This window comes from Pomacea canaliculata, linkage group LG13, assembly GCF_003073045.1.
Source record: "Pomacea canaliculata isolate SZHN2017 linkage group LG13, ASM307304v1, whole genome shotgun sequence".
In the NCBI taxonomy this organism is placed as follows: domain Eukaryota; kingdom Metazoa; phylum Mollusca; class Gastropoda; order Architaenioglossa; family Ampullariidae; genus Pomacea; species Pomacea canaliculata.
In genome coordinates, this window is record NC_037602.1 from 726,843 (window position 1) to 743,177 (window position 16,335).

At 41.8% G+C, this 16,335-nt stretch overlaps 1 protein-coding gene across 1 annotated transcript; it reads right to left on the reverse strand.

The window, feature by feature from the left end:
* Positions 1 to 14,419: 14,419 nt before the first annotated feature.
* On the reverse strand, positions 14,420 to 15,502 carry LOC112554330 (FMRFamide receptor-like). Its single transcript, XM_025222067.1, has one exon. The coding sequence runs from the start codon at positions 15,500 to 15,502 to the stop codon at positions 14,420 to 14,422; it is 1,083 nt and encodes a 360-aa protein (XP_025077852.1).
* Between the last annotated feature and the right edge of the window lie 833 nt (positions 15,503 to 16,335).

Below are 16,335 nucleotides of genomic sequence, written 5' to 3' on the forward strand. Positions count from 1 at the left end.
CTTACTCACCAGTTGACATTGGGACATCGAAATCTTTGGAACCCAAAAAGCAGTCGAAAGACAAAGATAGGACGACAACATGTATTTAACGGACACTAACATTTTCCCATAATTTCATAATTCTTTTCACCTCCATGGATTACAATAAACGCCCAAGAAGTGAACACTTTGAGATGCATGTGTTTCTGTATTTATCAATAGTTAATAATGAGACAATAGACACACTGCCTCATTACTCAAACATGACACTAATACACAGGGGAAAGCAGGTACTTGAAGAACAATACACCTTAGTACCAGTCTATTTACCTGTCTTCTTTAAGTGTTGAGTTTTTCCAATCTTTTTCCTGTGGGTGTCATCTGACTTTCTGAAAAAAAGTTGGTTTTACATGTGGTACAGACTGTTGACAATATTAAGTAGCAGCAGTAGCACTGTGTCACTGACCTGTTAATGCTGCAATCGTTAGATTAGATATCGTCTGTCATATCAGAGGCATCCTTTCCTTTTTAGAAAACTTCATGATGCCGAAAAAGTGTAAGAACTGTATTCCAGAGAGACTGAGACATAAAACACAAGCCGCAGTTCGCTCGTACAGAAGTACGAACAGTTTACTTGGAGCACAAGGTGTCCCAGTCTCTCGGCTCCCAAAGCTTTGTAGTCGAGTAGCTGAGTCTTCACATTCTTACTTTTATTTACAGTGAAGAAGCAGCAGAAAAGGGTGAGGAACAACAAGAAATACGCCAGTGTCTACATTCCGGAAACTGGCAAACCGTTGACAAGCGATATGCTGCCATACACCCTGAGATACGTGCTGTAGGCAAGTAGATGCTGAGAGGTTTCGACTGTCATCACGAGGAAGCTGAGACATCGTGTGGGACACTAGCACACAAAGGACATTAAGGTGTGGTGGGGACAAAACAGAATCTACGTATAAAGTATGATAGCCGCACATGGAGAAAGAGGCAGAGAAATACTGCAAACATGCCAAGGTTGTTAAAGAGTGAGCCCAGCAAACCGTCCATAGCCCGTGTACAATACACAGCTACCCCAAGGAGCGTGGGAGGATATTTTCTGGGTCCCCTTCCTTCAGGACAATCAGTACTTGTTGTCATTGACTACTACAGAAGGTACCACGAAACAGGTGATGAGGACAACTACAGCTGAAGAGACCATCAAAGTGCTTCAAGTGATTTCCGCAAGACACGAATACCTCAAAGAACACACACCTACAACGGTCCTCAGTTCATTTCAGAGACATTTGCTGAGTGTGTGACAAATGTAGGAGCCAAGCAGATAATAACAACTGCAAGATGGCACCAAGAAAACGGAAAAGTGAAGAGACAAAATCAATCGTTCCTGAAAGGAATGAGAATAGCTCAAGCTTAAGGCAAAGACTGGCAAGATGAAGCTTTAACATTGTAGCATATTGGGCCAACAGACATCTGTGTACAGGACGTAGTCCAGCAGAACTTTGTTTAGTGGGAAAATTTATACAAAAATATAACAATAAATATAATTAACTTCAACTTTTTGAATATGAACAGACATCAACGTTGATGACATTCAAAATGATCACACTCTTTATGAGATTCTAACTAGTTTTATTTTCCTTCACTATAGCTTTAACAGACAACAATCCACAGACTTTGTATACGTGTTTTGGTTCGAAACTTATTTTATTGCATTTTATAAAACGGTGTTTAAACTACTTCTATTTCAATAAACTGATTATTTCTTAGGTAAATACGTTTTGGCAAATAGAACGACCATAGACAACGCCCTTTATCGTACAAAAAGTCTTTGCTTTTGCACTCATTCTATGTTTTAACTGTTATATAGTCGATCAAGATAAAAAATAAGGTGTATGTCTAAATATTACCGGGAAGAGGGAGAGAGAGACGAACACGCATGGGTCAATCAGTCAATCAGTCAATCAGTACCACTCGGTGGCCTATGAGCGCCATGACGGATGTAAAAAATAGTTACCCTGTCTTATTCACACATTTGTCAATATAGTCCACAAAGACACTTTTACTTTCTTTTTCTTCCTGAATTCCTGAATCCATTCCTAAAGGAAAAGCAGTTTTCGGGAAAGTACTTTTAGTTCGCCGAAAGACTGAACGGCCAATATAATGGCACATTATTCTTCGTGTGATTCAAAATAAAATTTTTAGAATAGCTTGACAATCTATAAAAGACAACAGACCTAAAGATATGAACAGAGTTGTAACCCAGATGTATGTTTCTCAGTTTACAAACTGACTGGAAGGCCATGCTGATTGATTAGTTTGTTCGCCTGTAAACAATCCTTTTCTGTACATCCGTCCTTTAAGTTTAATTCATAAGAAACAAAAGCTTTCCATAAATAAGGTGACAACACTAGATTGTTCTCAAGCGGGTAGAGGATAGCAAACGACAGACACCATCGAGATTGTTACACCAGGAAGCACTAACGGCATTCACGGTTGGACAAATCGAGTAATACGACGAGTGGAATAATAAACCTATGAGGTAAATGACTTTGTTTCCTGTAAACATAAATAAAGGACCAGCTTAGAAGTAAACATTTTCTTGTCTCCTTCGAAGATGTAAATGACATCCGCATCTCTATCGCCGTCTTCCAGTTACACTTGGTGACAACGCTGAAAAACACTCATCACAAAATCAGAGGTGTGTGTATGCACGCGCGTGCGCGTGAGAGTGAGTGCATGTGGCCATAACATACATATCAACGAGGTGAACAAATGATAGACCACAGCTAACCCTTTGTCTACAGTTCACCGCCATCTGTACACGTGTCCTAACACAACACAAGACTTCGCAGCGTTTGCTTGAACTTTGATCCCAGGCTAATGTACACAAAGAAATTGATGACAGAGTTGATGGCCACAAGTGCGTTCACAAAGGTTTCCATGACAACCACTAAATTACACAGACGTGTCCAGGGGCGATAATCCGGTACTAGGAGTCGGGTCAAGGACGTCAAGACACGTGGACTGACGCACGCGATGTAGATACCGGAAATGACGACAAGCATTCTAGTCAGACCGATCTCTTCCCTACTCAGCTTAGAAGAGCTCGAACATCTATTTCTCCATTTCATGGCATGGTTTAATTTAACTACTGTGATCGTGGTGGTTACGGCCGTTACAGCAAGGGAAAGAATAGGAACAACAGAATTCATTACCACGGTGTCCAGGATGTCAAGAAAGGCCTTGTTGTCCAGGTAGAACGTGGAGGGGATGACGAGCCACGTGGGCTCTACCTGAGAGTCGGAATAATAGGCACAGGCTGTGTCGTAGCTGAAGACAATGATCTGACCGCTGCAGGCCAGAGCGAGACTCGCGACCCCAAATATGACCCAAAACCCTCGCCTGGACACCAGACTCTGCACCTGTAGAGGGAGGGCGATGTGCACACATCTGTCTACTGAGATGAGCGTGGACACAAGGTTGGCGATGATGGCGATGATATCGGGATGGACACAAGGCGAAGGCGAATAAGCACAATGTTTACGCGTACTCTAACTCCTTTTCCAAACAGTTGTCCCAGTGTGTAATTAAAGTATCGGGCATAAAGCGCTATTATAAACAGAAGGTCGAGCAGAGACAACATAAACAGCAGTGTGTTGACTCGACCCTGTAAACCTTGTCTATAAAAGACAGCGCAGTTGAGGACATTGGTGATAATACCAACAACAAACAACAGTGGAAGAACTACCACGTATATTATACTTGCAACTGTCTCTCTCGATGATTGAGTAATTAAGTCCTCGGGACTAGCGCACGGAAAGGACTCAGGCAGGGGCAACCTTAAACAGTTGTCGGACCTGGAGAATACAAGCGAAGTATTGCTGGGCAGGTAATGTGTGGTCGCTGTCATGGTAACTGCAATGAAAGAGTTAGAAGGTTACAGTTACTGCTTCTATTGAAATGAAGTATATTATTGGAGTAGATTATTTTTTACAACATACATTTGAAAAAAGATAACAAAACGCTTTAAAAAAAATAAAAAGTCACGTATGATCAACAGGAAAGTTTGCCTATAGCATGCAATGTTTGCAGGGGGTTGTTTATCTATTGACTAACAATACTTACAATAGGAAACAGCTTTTCACTGCACTACGCGTCTATATGTAAGGATACCTAAGGATAACTTAAAATATATTTGTGTTTTTGCTGATGAACTAAATCGCTATTTTCCTGTATTTTGTAAGTACTTGATTCCTTAATCTCTAATTCTAATCTCTTGGGCGATTATTATTAAAATTCAAGAGTCGCCTGTGTTACATACTAGCCCGTGTGACGAGGTATTTCAAAAGGTTGTTTTATGGAATTACTTGACCTCCTTCTCTAAACTGCATTTACATATCTATTTAATGTTTAATTTAACTCGGTCAAACACTGACAGTTTGAAACTAGAGTCGACAAGCGGTGTCATCCTCATTGAATCTCCTTGACAACAGCTGTGAAAATGCAGAGATACTTCTCCTTTTGCGCAAATTTGTTGGTCATGAAACATCTGACAGAAATATAGAACCAAGTTATCCCTTATTTCATGAATGCTTAGGAATAGATCGTCGATAAAAAGAAAATAGCTTCTCGCTAGTGTGCAAGAGAGAAAAAGAAAGAATTTATGCTTAGGTAAAAAACTATATAAGCTAATAGAAATTTCACGTGTGGTATGTACCTGCATTAATTACCATTGATTTAATTAATCGAGTCCTTCCTGCAAATAATAAAGTTGGATTTATTTAAGAGAAAGAGAATTAACATCAGACAAACGCGAAAAAAATCCATCGTCTTAACAATGTGTATAAGAATTTTAATTTCTTTTTATTCAGCAGACCTCACATGTCTTTAGAAGGTAGGTAGTAGGTTTGTCAATAATTGAAGTCTTGACAACAAAAAGTACTTTTCGTTAATATATGAAGACAAGAATATTTTACTTTTATTTTTAAATCTGCTTAAAATCAAGCTTTTTGTATCAGTTCTATTTTCTTCTTTACTCTCCTCTTTTTTTTTTACTGTTGATCCACTGAGTGGTGCAAGGAGATAAGAAATCAAAATTTCGCTATTAAACTTTTTTTTCCATCAACTGGAACCTTTTTATTTTATTACTTATAGCTTTTACTTTCAGTAATTATATTTTCTACTTTTTTTACTTTTCAATTTCATGAGACTTTATTTTTTATCGTAAATTTTGTTAACAAAGGGACCAAGTTTTACTCAGACATTTTGTCTCGTGTTCTAAAGTTCGCATCTTGATCAGTCACTATCCTTGACAACAGATGTGAAATTTCAAACTTACCTTACTTTCGCCGAACAGGTTGTTGGCCTTGTGACATCAGCACTAAGTCATGTCTCTTCTCGCCTGCTGGGTTTTTTTTTTTTTTTTCTTACAAGATCGCCGAGAAAATGAAAATCGCTTTCTTCCAGGGTAAAAGAAAGTAAAGAAGAAACGACTTTATGCTGGAGAAATGAAATCTATTGACCCTAATGGAAGTTTAAGTCCTTATATACCTGCATCCTATCATTAATTATTCCAATCTTTCCTGAAAAAAGTAATATTAGACTTTTCTTTAAAACTAGGGAAATCAAATCAGAGAACTTAAAAATGTTCGTCGGTGTAACAAAAGTTAATAAAGGAATTTTAAATTCCTTCAATGCACCGTATCGGAATTATTTTTATTTTTGTCTCTACTTGTATTGTAAACTTGAACTCGTTAGTACTTGTGCACACTTGTCAGAATTACTCCTGTGTAAGTCATCGCCATTATCGGAAAACGTCCGCGACCTTTATCAAAGAAGAACATAGATGTGGCTTAGTATCTATAGCGAAATTGATATTTAATTGTGTTTTATCGCAGCTATACAAGCCGACACATGTCTTTAGAACCTCTGCAGTAGGTTTGTCAATAATGGAAGTCCTGGCGAAAAAAGAATTTTTGGTAAATGCGCATAAAGAAAAAGAAAATAATAACTTTGAGGGGAATCTTATTTTTAAAGCTTCTTCGGTATTTTTTTAGCTCTATTCTTTAACAGTGGACAAGCTAGTGTGACAGTTTAAGTAATTAAAATCTCGTGATTTAACGTTTTGCTCCATCAACCGGAAACAAATTATGTTATTTCAGCTCCATTCTAGATTTTAATCCTCATTTTTCTAAAGGAAGGTATTTGACAAGATAACATTTTCCTCAGACATCGTATCGTGTGACAGAAGCTCACATCTCACTGATGTCACTCGTTTCCATCATCTGTGTAAGGTGTCCACCAGGCTCCCTGTCGCTGTCAGATGACGACTGACAACAAGAACGACGACGTCGTCTGTGTCTCAGATGTTGAGGAATGGCAGTTGGGGAAGGCAGGGAGCAGACGGTAAGTTCCCGACCTCTCACTGACACACAGTGACACACAGTGACACACAGTGACAGTCTCGTCCTCGTGTGACGGTCAGAGTGTAAAGTTCACAGTCTGCTACACTCACAAGACTTCTTGCTTGAAAGGCTTCAAACTCGCTGTTGCTGTTGTTGTCGTTGTTGCTAATGTTGTTGTTGTTGTTGTTGTTGTTGTTGACGCTATTGTTGAAGCAGCAGTACGGTAACGTGAGATAACAACACCAAAGCCACAAGATGGCGCCGTGTAGACTCTGCGTACGTCACTTGTCGTCTGTCTCGTAGATTCAGTAATTACGTCCCCTGGACTGACGCGGGGAATGAACTCGGGCAGTGGCCGCCTCACGCAGTTGTCGGACCTGAAGTTCTCTGTCGTTGTTGGTCAGGGTAACTGTCTAAAGCTGCAACATAATAATAAGCAAAATTTGTAAAGCGCATCCTTATCTCCAAGGAGCATGCTCTAAGCGCCTGAGAACAAAAAAAAACAAAACAAAAAACAAAAACAAAACAAAAACATGGACAGCATACAAAGGAAGGGAAAACAAATAACATACGAGCTACAAAAGAATAAAATCAATTACAAAATCGCAAAAATAAACCAAGTAACTAAAAACAAAAACTGGTGTTTAAGTGTTTTGTTTATTATTCCAAAACCCTAGCAAAACTTAATGTATTCACGTTTCCCTATTTATTATTTCATTAACTAAGTGAAGTTTAATAATAATTTTTTTATTGTGTCCTATTTATTATATCAATTAACAAACGATTGCGATTTATATTCATGCCGTAAATGAAAACTATAAACTAAATTGGCATCACACGTTATTTTTAAGTAAGTGTTTAATGTGCTAGTTAAGTTTCCGTCTTACATATCGAACTTTTATATAATCACGTGACCCACTACTATAAACTGTACCCGACAGAAAACACTTCTTTCAATAATGACTTACATCTTCAGTTCAGAAATACGTTCAGATTAAATCTTTTTCTCGTCGAATCTCATTGATAAAAGATGTGTGTACAAGCTCCAAGCACACCTACAGTATAGTCTTAGTGTCGTGTGGGTCACATAGCCTGACCTGACCTTTGTGACCTGTGACTGTATATAGTCCCTGTAGGAGTGACGTAGCGTTCTTTGTTCTCTCATGCCTTTATTCGTTTCCCACGTCTCGCATTCGTGCAGCACGATGAGAACTAAGCCGGACTCGTACAGCTTGTAAACCTGTAAACATGTAAACTTGTAAACAAATGCTGACGGTGCTGCTCCGCCAGACCTTGTCCAGCCTGGCAGTCACCGTTGTCGCAGTGACGATCTGGGTGCGGATATCTGTGCCTGCTTATATATGTGTTTTGGTATCTATGGTGACTGAAATGTGTTAATAGTGTATAGTGTGTAGTGTGTAGTGTATGTGAAAGAAAGCGAGTGAGATGGAGAGAGAGCAAGCAAGAAATAGAAATAGTGTGTGGGTGTGGGTGTTGGGGTGGGTGTGGGAGTGAAGAAAGAAATAATTTGGGGTGTATAAATATTAAAGCGAATGGAGTTTGCGAGTGTGGACGTGAGTGTGGTTGGTATTTGTGTAGCAGTGGCAGCCATCAAGTCAAGTTGTGTTTCTTCTTACAAAGCTCAGTGATTGAAGGATTGTGGTCTGTCATAACAGAAGGTACCACGAAATGATGAGGACAACTACAGCTGAAGAGACTCTCAAAGGGGTTTTCGCTAGACATGGAATACCTCAAAGGATATACACGGAACAATTCATTTCAGAGACATTAGCTGACTGTATGACAAATGTAGGAGGAAGCATAGAAAAACAACTGCAAGATGGCCGGGAGCCAACGGAGAAGTGGAGAGATAAAATCAATCGTTACTAAAAAGAAAGACAGAATAGTTCCATCTGAAGGTAAGAAATGGCAATACATGAAATTCTGACATACGTTGCAGTTTTTCTTGTCAACATACATCCGTGTACAGGACGTAGTCCAGCCGAGCTATTGTTTGGTAGGAACATTTGTACAAACATTCCACAGTTGACTTCACAAGTATTTGATCAGGAAGCTCATGATGGAGTTGCAGAAAAGAAGTGACTATTAAAACTGTATGCAGACTAGAAAAGACAAGGCAGATATTCTGACAATTCCAGGAGATCAAGTGTTACTAAACAGAGACAGAGTAAGAATCTTGATGCTCTCGACTTTCCAGAACCGTACTCACTTATTGCAAAGACTGGAAGTAAAGTGACTGAAATCGCCACAAGGTGCAGCGTACACAAGAAACTCTTCGCTTATAAAGAAATTTCATCCCACAGACGAAAGAGGAGAAGAGAAGAATACAGAGTGCAGTGTAGAACAAGAAACGCCAGTTACGGCACCAGGCTAGACAAAGGACTTGACAAACATATCCGGTGAGAGAACTAGGTGATCAACCACAACAAAAACAATTCCTAAAAGACTGGATGACTATGTGTTAAGTAATCAGAAAATTGTGGTGAATTATGTTGTGAAGGGTGTATACCAGCGGTTCTCAACCTGTGGGGCGCGACCCCCTGGGGGGTCGCGACGTGCCTACAAGGGGGTCGCGAAGGTGGTCCTCTTTTAAAGTTTCTTATACGGTATTAGTGAAATTAGTTTACATTGTGTAACGAGTGGTGAGGGCGATCAAACACCAAATCTCTTCTCCTATTCAAGTACACTGTCTGCAATGCAGTGACTTCTCACTTCAAAACTCAAAACAACCCTCTCAACATTAAGCTTCAATCTCCCTCTTCTCGCCTTTTGCCCTTCTCTCCCAATCTCTCATCGCGGACTCCCTCTCCCTTCCAGCAATGAAGTTCTTCTGCCATTTTCAACTTCGTATATGTGTGAGCAAGGATTTTCGCATTGGCAGCACTGAAGTCGAAATACAGAAATCGTGTGGACGCAGAGGCTGAGCTGCGAATAGCAGTGGGTACGAACATCGCACACAGGTTCGCTTCTCTATGCAACAGCAAGCAGGCTCAACCTTCTCATTAATCAAAGTGAGTGTCTAATAAACTAATAAAATAATATTTATTAGCACCACAGAATTTGCTTTAGTAAAATTAACAGTTAACTTCTTGCAGATACGAACTTTGTTTCTTCCGTTGTTGATTTCCTCACGCGGCGTTCGAGGTTAGCTAAGGCTCCCCCGCTCTTCCACCGACCTAGCTGGCTAAGGGGGGTCGCGGACGTACCGGTGTTCGTCAGGGGGGGCGTCACAAGTAAAAGGTTGAGAACCGCTGGTGTATACATATATGTGTGTGTGTGTGAGTAATTCACAAGGAGAAGGGTGACTAAATATTTTCCTTTATGTAGGTACAAGGTCTTAATTTATTACACTAATAGGTTGCACTTAGATTTATGAGTAAGAAGTGGGAAGAAGACCAGTGAAGTTTAATCTTTTAAGTGCTAGAGATATTCATATATTGTTTGCCTAATTCTTGTTTGATAGTAGGCTAGATTGTTCTAGAATCAGCAGATGGAAACAATTTCAGGCAGATAATATAAGTACAAATTGGTGTCACTATTAAGTTTGTTAGTAACTCAAATTTGTAAAGAAAAGGAGGGATGTCTTATCTCAGAGAAATTACTATTTATAGAGAGTGTAGACCTTGACCCTGTCTGAGTGGGGATGTATTAAGGGAGGCGGGAAAGCCCGGGATACAGGGACTAGGACCTGGAGGGGACCATTGAGAGAACAAGCACAAGTGTGGAGCTGAGAGTGAAACTTGTATGTGTAAATACATATATGTATTCATGTTCAGCCAGAGTAGAGTGTTGTATTGAGAGAGAAAATGTAATGAGATAATAAGCTTCAACAATTTGCATGAAGCTTCATGAACAGACACAAAAATAGATGACATTCAAAAAGATCATACTCTTTATAAGACTATAAACATTTTATTTTGCCTTTACTACACCTTTAACACACACTAATCAACACAGCATTACATTTTGTGACATTGTGTACATTTTGGGTTATGCGCCTTATTTTTATATTGCATTTCTTAAATGTTATAAACTACTTCTAGTTCAATGAAACTCCAATATGATTACTGCAGGGCTTCTGCTTACGCAAAAATTGCGTACAGTACGCATTAAAAGTTCGGAGGACCCCTTCAATTTTCGTCGATGGGGTCCCATTCAAAGCTGGACGAAGAACAGGGACCCCTTAAAAATCTGAAGAAGGGGTCCCTGGGACCCCAAAGAATTTAGCCTTAGCAGAAGCCCTGATTACTGTAGTTTTTACACAATAGAATAACTTGCAACAATAGTTAATATTTCTTAAGTAAATAAGTTTTGGCAAATATGTCGAGCAAAGACAACGCCTTTTATTGTACAAAACCTATTTGCTTTTGCACTCATTCTATGTTTTAACTGTTATATAGTCCATCAAAATAAAAAAAATAAGGTGTGTTTCTAAATATTACCTGAGAGAGAGATAAACATGCAATCAGTCAATCAGTCAACCAGTACCACTCGGTGGCCTATGAGTGCCATGACAGATGCGGTAATGCAAAAATAATTCTCCTGTCTTGTTCACAAATTAGTCAATATAGTCCACAAAGACACTTTTACTTTCTTTTTCTTTCTGAATCCCTTACTAACAGAAAAGCAGTTTTTAAAAAAAAGTTAATCTTGTATTTATTTAATAGTTAATTAGAAAATTGTACTGGTATTTTTTACCCTTTTATTTTAACATAAACATATATTTATAAGACACGTAAGCGTGTAAACATTATTTCGGGAAAGTACTTTTATTTCTCCGAAAGACTGAACGGCCGATATAATGGCGCATTAATCTTCGTGTGATTCAAAATACAATTTTCAGAATAGCTTGACACTCTATGGAAGACAGTAGACCTAACGACATCAACAGAGTTATCACTAATATCCAAATGGATGTCTTTAAGCTTACAAACTGACTGGCATGTCATGCCGATTAATTAGTTGTTCGCCTGTTAACGCGCCTTTTCTGCACATCCGCTCTTTACATTTAATTCATAATTAACGGGTTTCCATTAATATTGTGACGCGAGCACTTGCAGTAAATGAAAGTTCTTGATTGTCCGCGTGCATATCCTCGAAAATGTTTCTAAACTTTTTCACCGGACGTAGAATTGAAAATGTATACAACAGTAACGACATAGCGTAGCCAATGTTTAGTAAAACCTGAGAAAAAATGTAACAGCCTCGATAAAAACACAAGGTCGACCTAGTACAATACACGCTTCAGTCCGACTCTCACTAGCAAGTAACTTGCGCATCTGCCTTCTTCTTCGTTCCTATTCGCCCCCAGTGGAGCATAGGGCCGCAACCCCACCCCGCCATCGGACCCGGTCCTGGGCATCCCTTTCTAGTTGGGACCATGTCATGCCAGCTGTCGCTTCCTCTCTGTAGACTGACCTCCTCCACGTCTGTCTGGGTCTCCCAACCTTGCGCTTCCCCTGTGGGTTCCAGACCAGAGCTTGTCTTGTTAAATTATCGGCTGGCTTTCGTAGAGTGTGGCCAATCCAGACCCACTTCTGCTTCTTGATGTCTTGGTTTGCAGGTTTTTGGTTGGCTCTCTCCCACGGGTCTGGATTGGACATCTTCTCGGGCCATCTGATGTTGAGGATGCGGCGCAGACCTCTGTTGACGAATGTCTGAATCTTGTTGGTGATGGTGTTTGTCAAACGCCATGTCTCAGATGCATATAGGAGGACTGACTTTACATTGGTATTAAAGATGCGGATCTTGGTGTGTAAAGATAAAGCCTTGGAGTTCCATATAGGTCTTAGGGTGTGGAATGCAAGCCTGGCTTTGTTTATTCGGCTTCTGACATCTTCAAATGTACCTCCGTCTTTGCTGCTGACTAAGCTGCCAAGGTAGGTGAAGCGGTCAGACTCTGTAATACATTCTCCATGTAGTTGGAGTGGGGCTTCTTGCTTGTTGTTGACCCGCATTACCTCCGTCTTCTTGATGTTGATGGTCAGGCCAGTCATTGCTGCTTCTTCTGCGAGCCGAGTGAGCTTTGTCTGTGCATCTTGCTGCTTGTGGGACAACAGGCTGATGTCATCCGCAAAGTTGACATCCTCAAGTTGCCTGGCGAAGGTCCATGGAACGCCTGTACTGCTCTTAGAGGTTGTTCTTCTCATGATCCAGTCTATGACAATCAGGAAGATTGTCGGTGAGAGCATACAACCTTACCTCACTCCAGTCCTCACTGCGAAGGGGTCAGTCAGCTTTCCGTTGTGTATCACCTGACATGTCAAGTCCTCATACAGCTGCTGGATGATGGCAATGAACTTCGGTGGAAATCCGTAGTGCTGTATCAGTTTCAAGATGGTTTCCCTGTCAAAAGCCTTCTCAAAATCCACAAAAGTTATGTATAGTGGCGACTGCCATTCGATGGACTGTTCGATAATATTTCGTAGAGTACCGATTTGGTCTGTGCATGATTTGCCCTGCCGAACGGCTGCCTGTTCTTGCCTCAGTCTCTTGTTTAGGCATGTACTTTAGCTGGTGACATTTCTTATCAACGGTGTTGCACATCAAGACGACACTAGATTGTTCTCAAGTGGGTAGAGGATAGCAAAACGATGGACACTATCGAGATTGTTACACCAGGAAGCACAAACGGAATTCACGCTTAAACAAGTCGCGTAATACGACGAGGGGAATAATAAACCTGTGAGGTAAATAAACTTTGTTTCCTGTAAACATAAAGGACTACCTTAGTGTCACGTGATAACTAGTATAGGGCTATAGTGTTGGTGTCGCACACTTGCTTTCCCGCAAGTCGAGCAGACACGCAGGTGGATGGACATGCGGAGGGTAGGTCAGAGAGCTGGCGGCCCATCTTTAGGTCCATCGGAAGACAAGGACGGCTGGTGTCGGACTGCTCATGGAAGGACAGCGGCGATGGGCTGTAGGCCGAGTCAGCCCGGGTCATAAAACATTGCCGAATAGGACAGGTCAGTCGGGTCACCCGCCTCAGGTACCCAGGTAGAGATGGTGGAAATAGGAGAGTGATTGATGCCAGATAATCGAGGAGCAGTAACCGGCTCAATGCGCATGTATCAGTAGAAGTTAAATGGGTGACAAGTTAACGACGTGACCAATCTTCAGAAATGGTGGGCACCACAAGTAAGTGAATCTAGGGTAAAGAAGGTCTTTTAGAACTTGGGTGGTCATAGTTGTCTTTCTAGCATTTATGCGCGATTGGTTGTAGTTTACAGACTGGGTGTGTAGGAAGTCAGTGACCACCTGTCTGTCACGTACTGGCTAGGGTGTGATGGGCCGTAGCTAGTCACGGAATGACAGAGAGTGTGTGTATGTTGTGTCAGTCAATCGCGAGAGTTGAAGATCGCCAGAGACGCGAATTTAACATGGCGTCCGTGGAGTAATCGTTGTCTTCGCACTGGGTTCTCGAGGAGCAAAGTTGTAACAGAGTCTGTTCAAGGCTGTTCAGACTCTCCGCTGGGAGCTGTCTTGGAATCGTGACTGCTCCAGCACAACTTACTCAGGAAGTGTGTAAGACCCACTCTACCACAGAGTGCTCAACAGTGTACGCGTACAGTAAATGTCGGCGTGAGTTGGAAGAGGTGTCGAGACCGTGATCAGGTCGAGGCAGTGGCAATCGCAACCTCTGACCATCTTCGCGTGCTCATTCCCCGGAGTTCACGACACATGAAAGTAAACATTTGCTTGTCTTCTTCGAAGATGAAAGAGACGTCTTTGGAAGAGAACATTTAACGGCATCCACATCTCTATAGGGTCTTCAAGGTACACTTGGTGACAACGCTGAAGAAAACTCAGCAAAATAGCAAAGTTCTGTGTGTGTGTGCTTGCCGCGCGCGTGTGTTCGAGAGTGATTGAGAACATGTGACCAAAACACACACATAAATGAGGAAAACAAATGAAGAATAAAGTTAATATGGAAACAGATGGTGTTTCATGTTCTCCTTACAACTGATAGACCACAGCTAACCCTTTGTCTACAGTTCACCGCCATCTGTACACGTGTCCTAACACAACACAAGACTTCGCAGCGTTTGCTTGAACTTTGATCCCAGGCTAATGTACACGAAGAAATTGATGACAGAGTTGATGGCCACAAGAACGTTCATTAAGGTTTCCATGACAACCACTAAATTACACAGACGTGTCCAGGGGCGATAATCCGGTACTAGGAGTCGGGTCAAGGACGTCAAGACACGTGGACTGACGCACGCGATGTAGATACCGGAAATGACGACAAGCATTCTAGTCAGACCGATCTCTTCTCCACTCAGCTTAGAAGAGCTCGAACATCTATTTCTCCATTTCATGGAGTAATTTAACTTAACTACTGTGACCGTGGTGGTTACGGCCGTTACAGCAAGGGAAAGAAAAGGAACAACAGAAAACATTACCACGGAATCCAGGATGTCAAGAAAGGCCTTGTTCTCCAGGTAGAAGGTGGAGGGGATGACGAGCCACGTGGGCTCTACCTGAGAGTCGGAATAATAGGCACAGGCTGTGTCGTAGCTGAAGACAATGATCTGACCGCTGCAGGCCAGAGCGAGACTCGCGACCCCAAATATGACCCAAAAGCCTCGCCTGGACACCAGACTCTGCACCTGTAGAGGGAGGGCGATGTGCACACATCTGTCTACTGAGATGAGCGTGGAGACAAGGTTGGAGATGACATTTAAGATATCCGGAATGCACACAAGGCGGAGGCGAATAAGCACAATGTTTACGCGCACTCTAGCTTCTTTCCCAAACAGTTGTCCCAGTGTGTAATTAAAGTATCGGGCATAAAGCGCTATTATAAACAGAAGATCGAGCAGAGACAACATAAACAGCAGCGTGTTGACTCGACCCTGTAAACCTTGTCTATAAAAGACAGCGCAGTTGAGGACATTGGTGATAATACCAATAACAAACAACAGTGGAAGAACTACCACGTATATTATACTTGCAACTGTCTCTCTCGTTGACTGAGTAATTAAGTCCTCGGGACTAGCGCACGGAAAGGACTCAGGCAGGGGCAGCCTTAGACAGTTGTCGGACCTGGAGAATACAAACGAAGTATTGCTGGGCAGGTAATGTGTGGTCGCTGTCATGGTAACTGTCTGCAATGAAATAGAAGGTTACAGTTACTGCTACTCTTGAAATGGAGTATACTTAGAGTAAGTATTATGTACAATCTACATGTGAAACCACGCGTAGATTATTTTTGACAAAGTACATTTAAAAAAGATAGCAAAAAGCTTTGAAGAAGTCAATTATCTATCTATTCCTCTTCGTGCATCAGGTTGCACACAACGCCTCAACCACAGTCCGCCACCGATGTCGATCTGCTGAAACCCGCTCTAGGTGACCCCATGTCTCTAGGTGACCCCATGTCCAGCCCTTTCCTTTCATCTCCCTTTCCACTGTCCTTCTCCAAGTTTCCTTTGGGCGGCCTCGTTTTCTTCGGCCGTCTGGAGTCCATCGTAGGGCGACTGTGGAGAGGTCTGCTGTCTGCTGGCGGAGCACATGTCCAATACATCGCCAGCGCCTTCGTTGAACCTGCGTGGTGATGGACTCGGTGTCAGTTCTTCGTTGGAGTTCTTCGTTGGTGATGGTGTTTGGCCAAAAGATGTTAAGTATGCGCCTGAGGAAGACGTCAAGCTTGTTTCTGATGGTTTTGGTCATCTTCCATCATTCTGATCCGTAAAGGATGGTGCTGATCACATTTGACTGGAAGATTCTCAGCTTGATCTTCTGGCTGATGTTTGTTGCCTTCCATGTGCTCCTGAGTGAGGCGAAGGCCTGGTTGGCTTTCGCCAGTCGGGCTCGAATCTCCACCTCCGCATCCCCGGTGTTTGACATTTTGGACCCAAGATAGGTGAACCTGTCAACTGCCTCAATCTCTTCTCCATTTAGTTTGATGCTGTCTTGGACTCTGGCGTTC

Coding starts and splice junctions, on each gene's coding strand:
- LOC112554330 (XM_025222067.1), bottom strand. CDS start 15,502: ATGACAGCGACCACACATTACCTGCCCAGCAATACTTCGTTTGTATTC.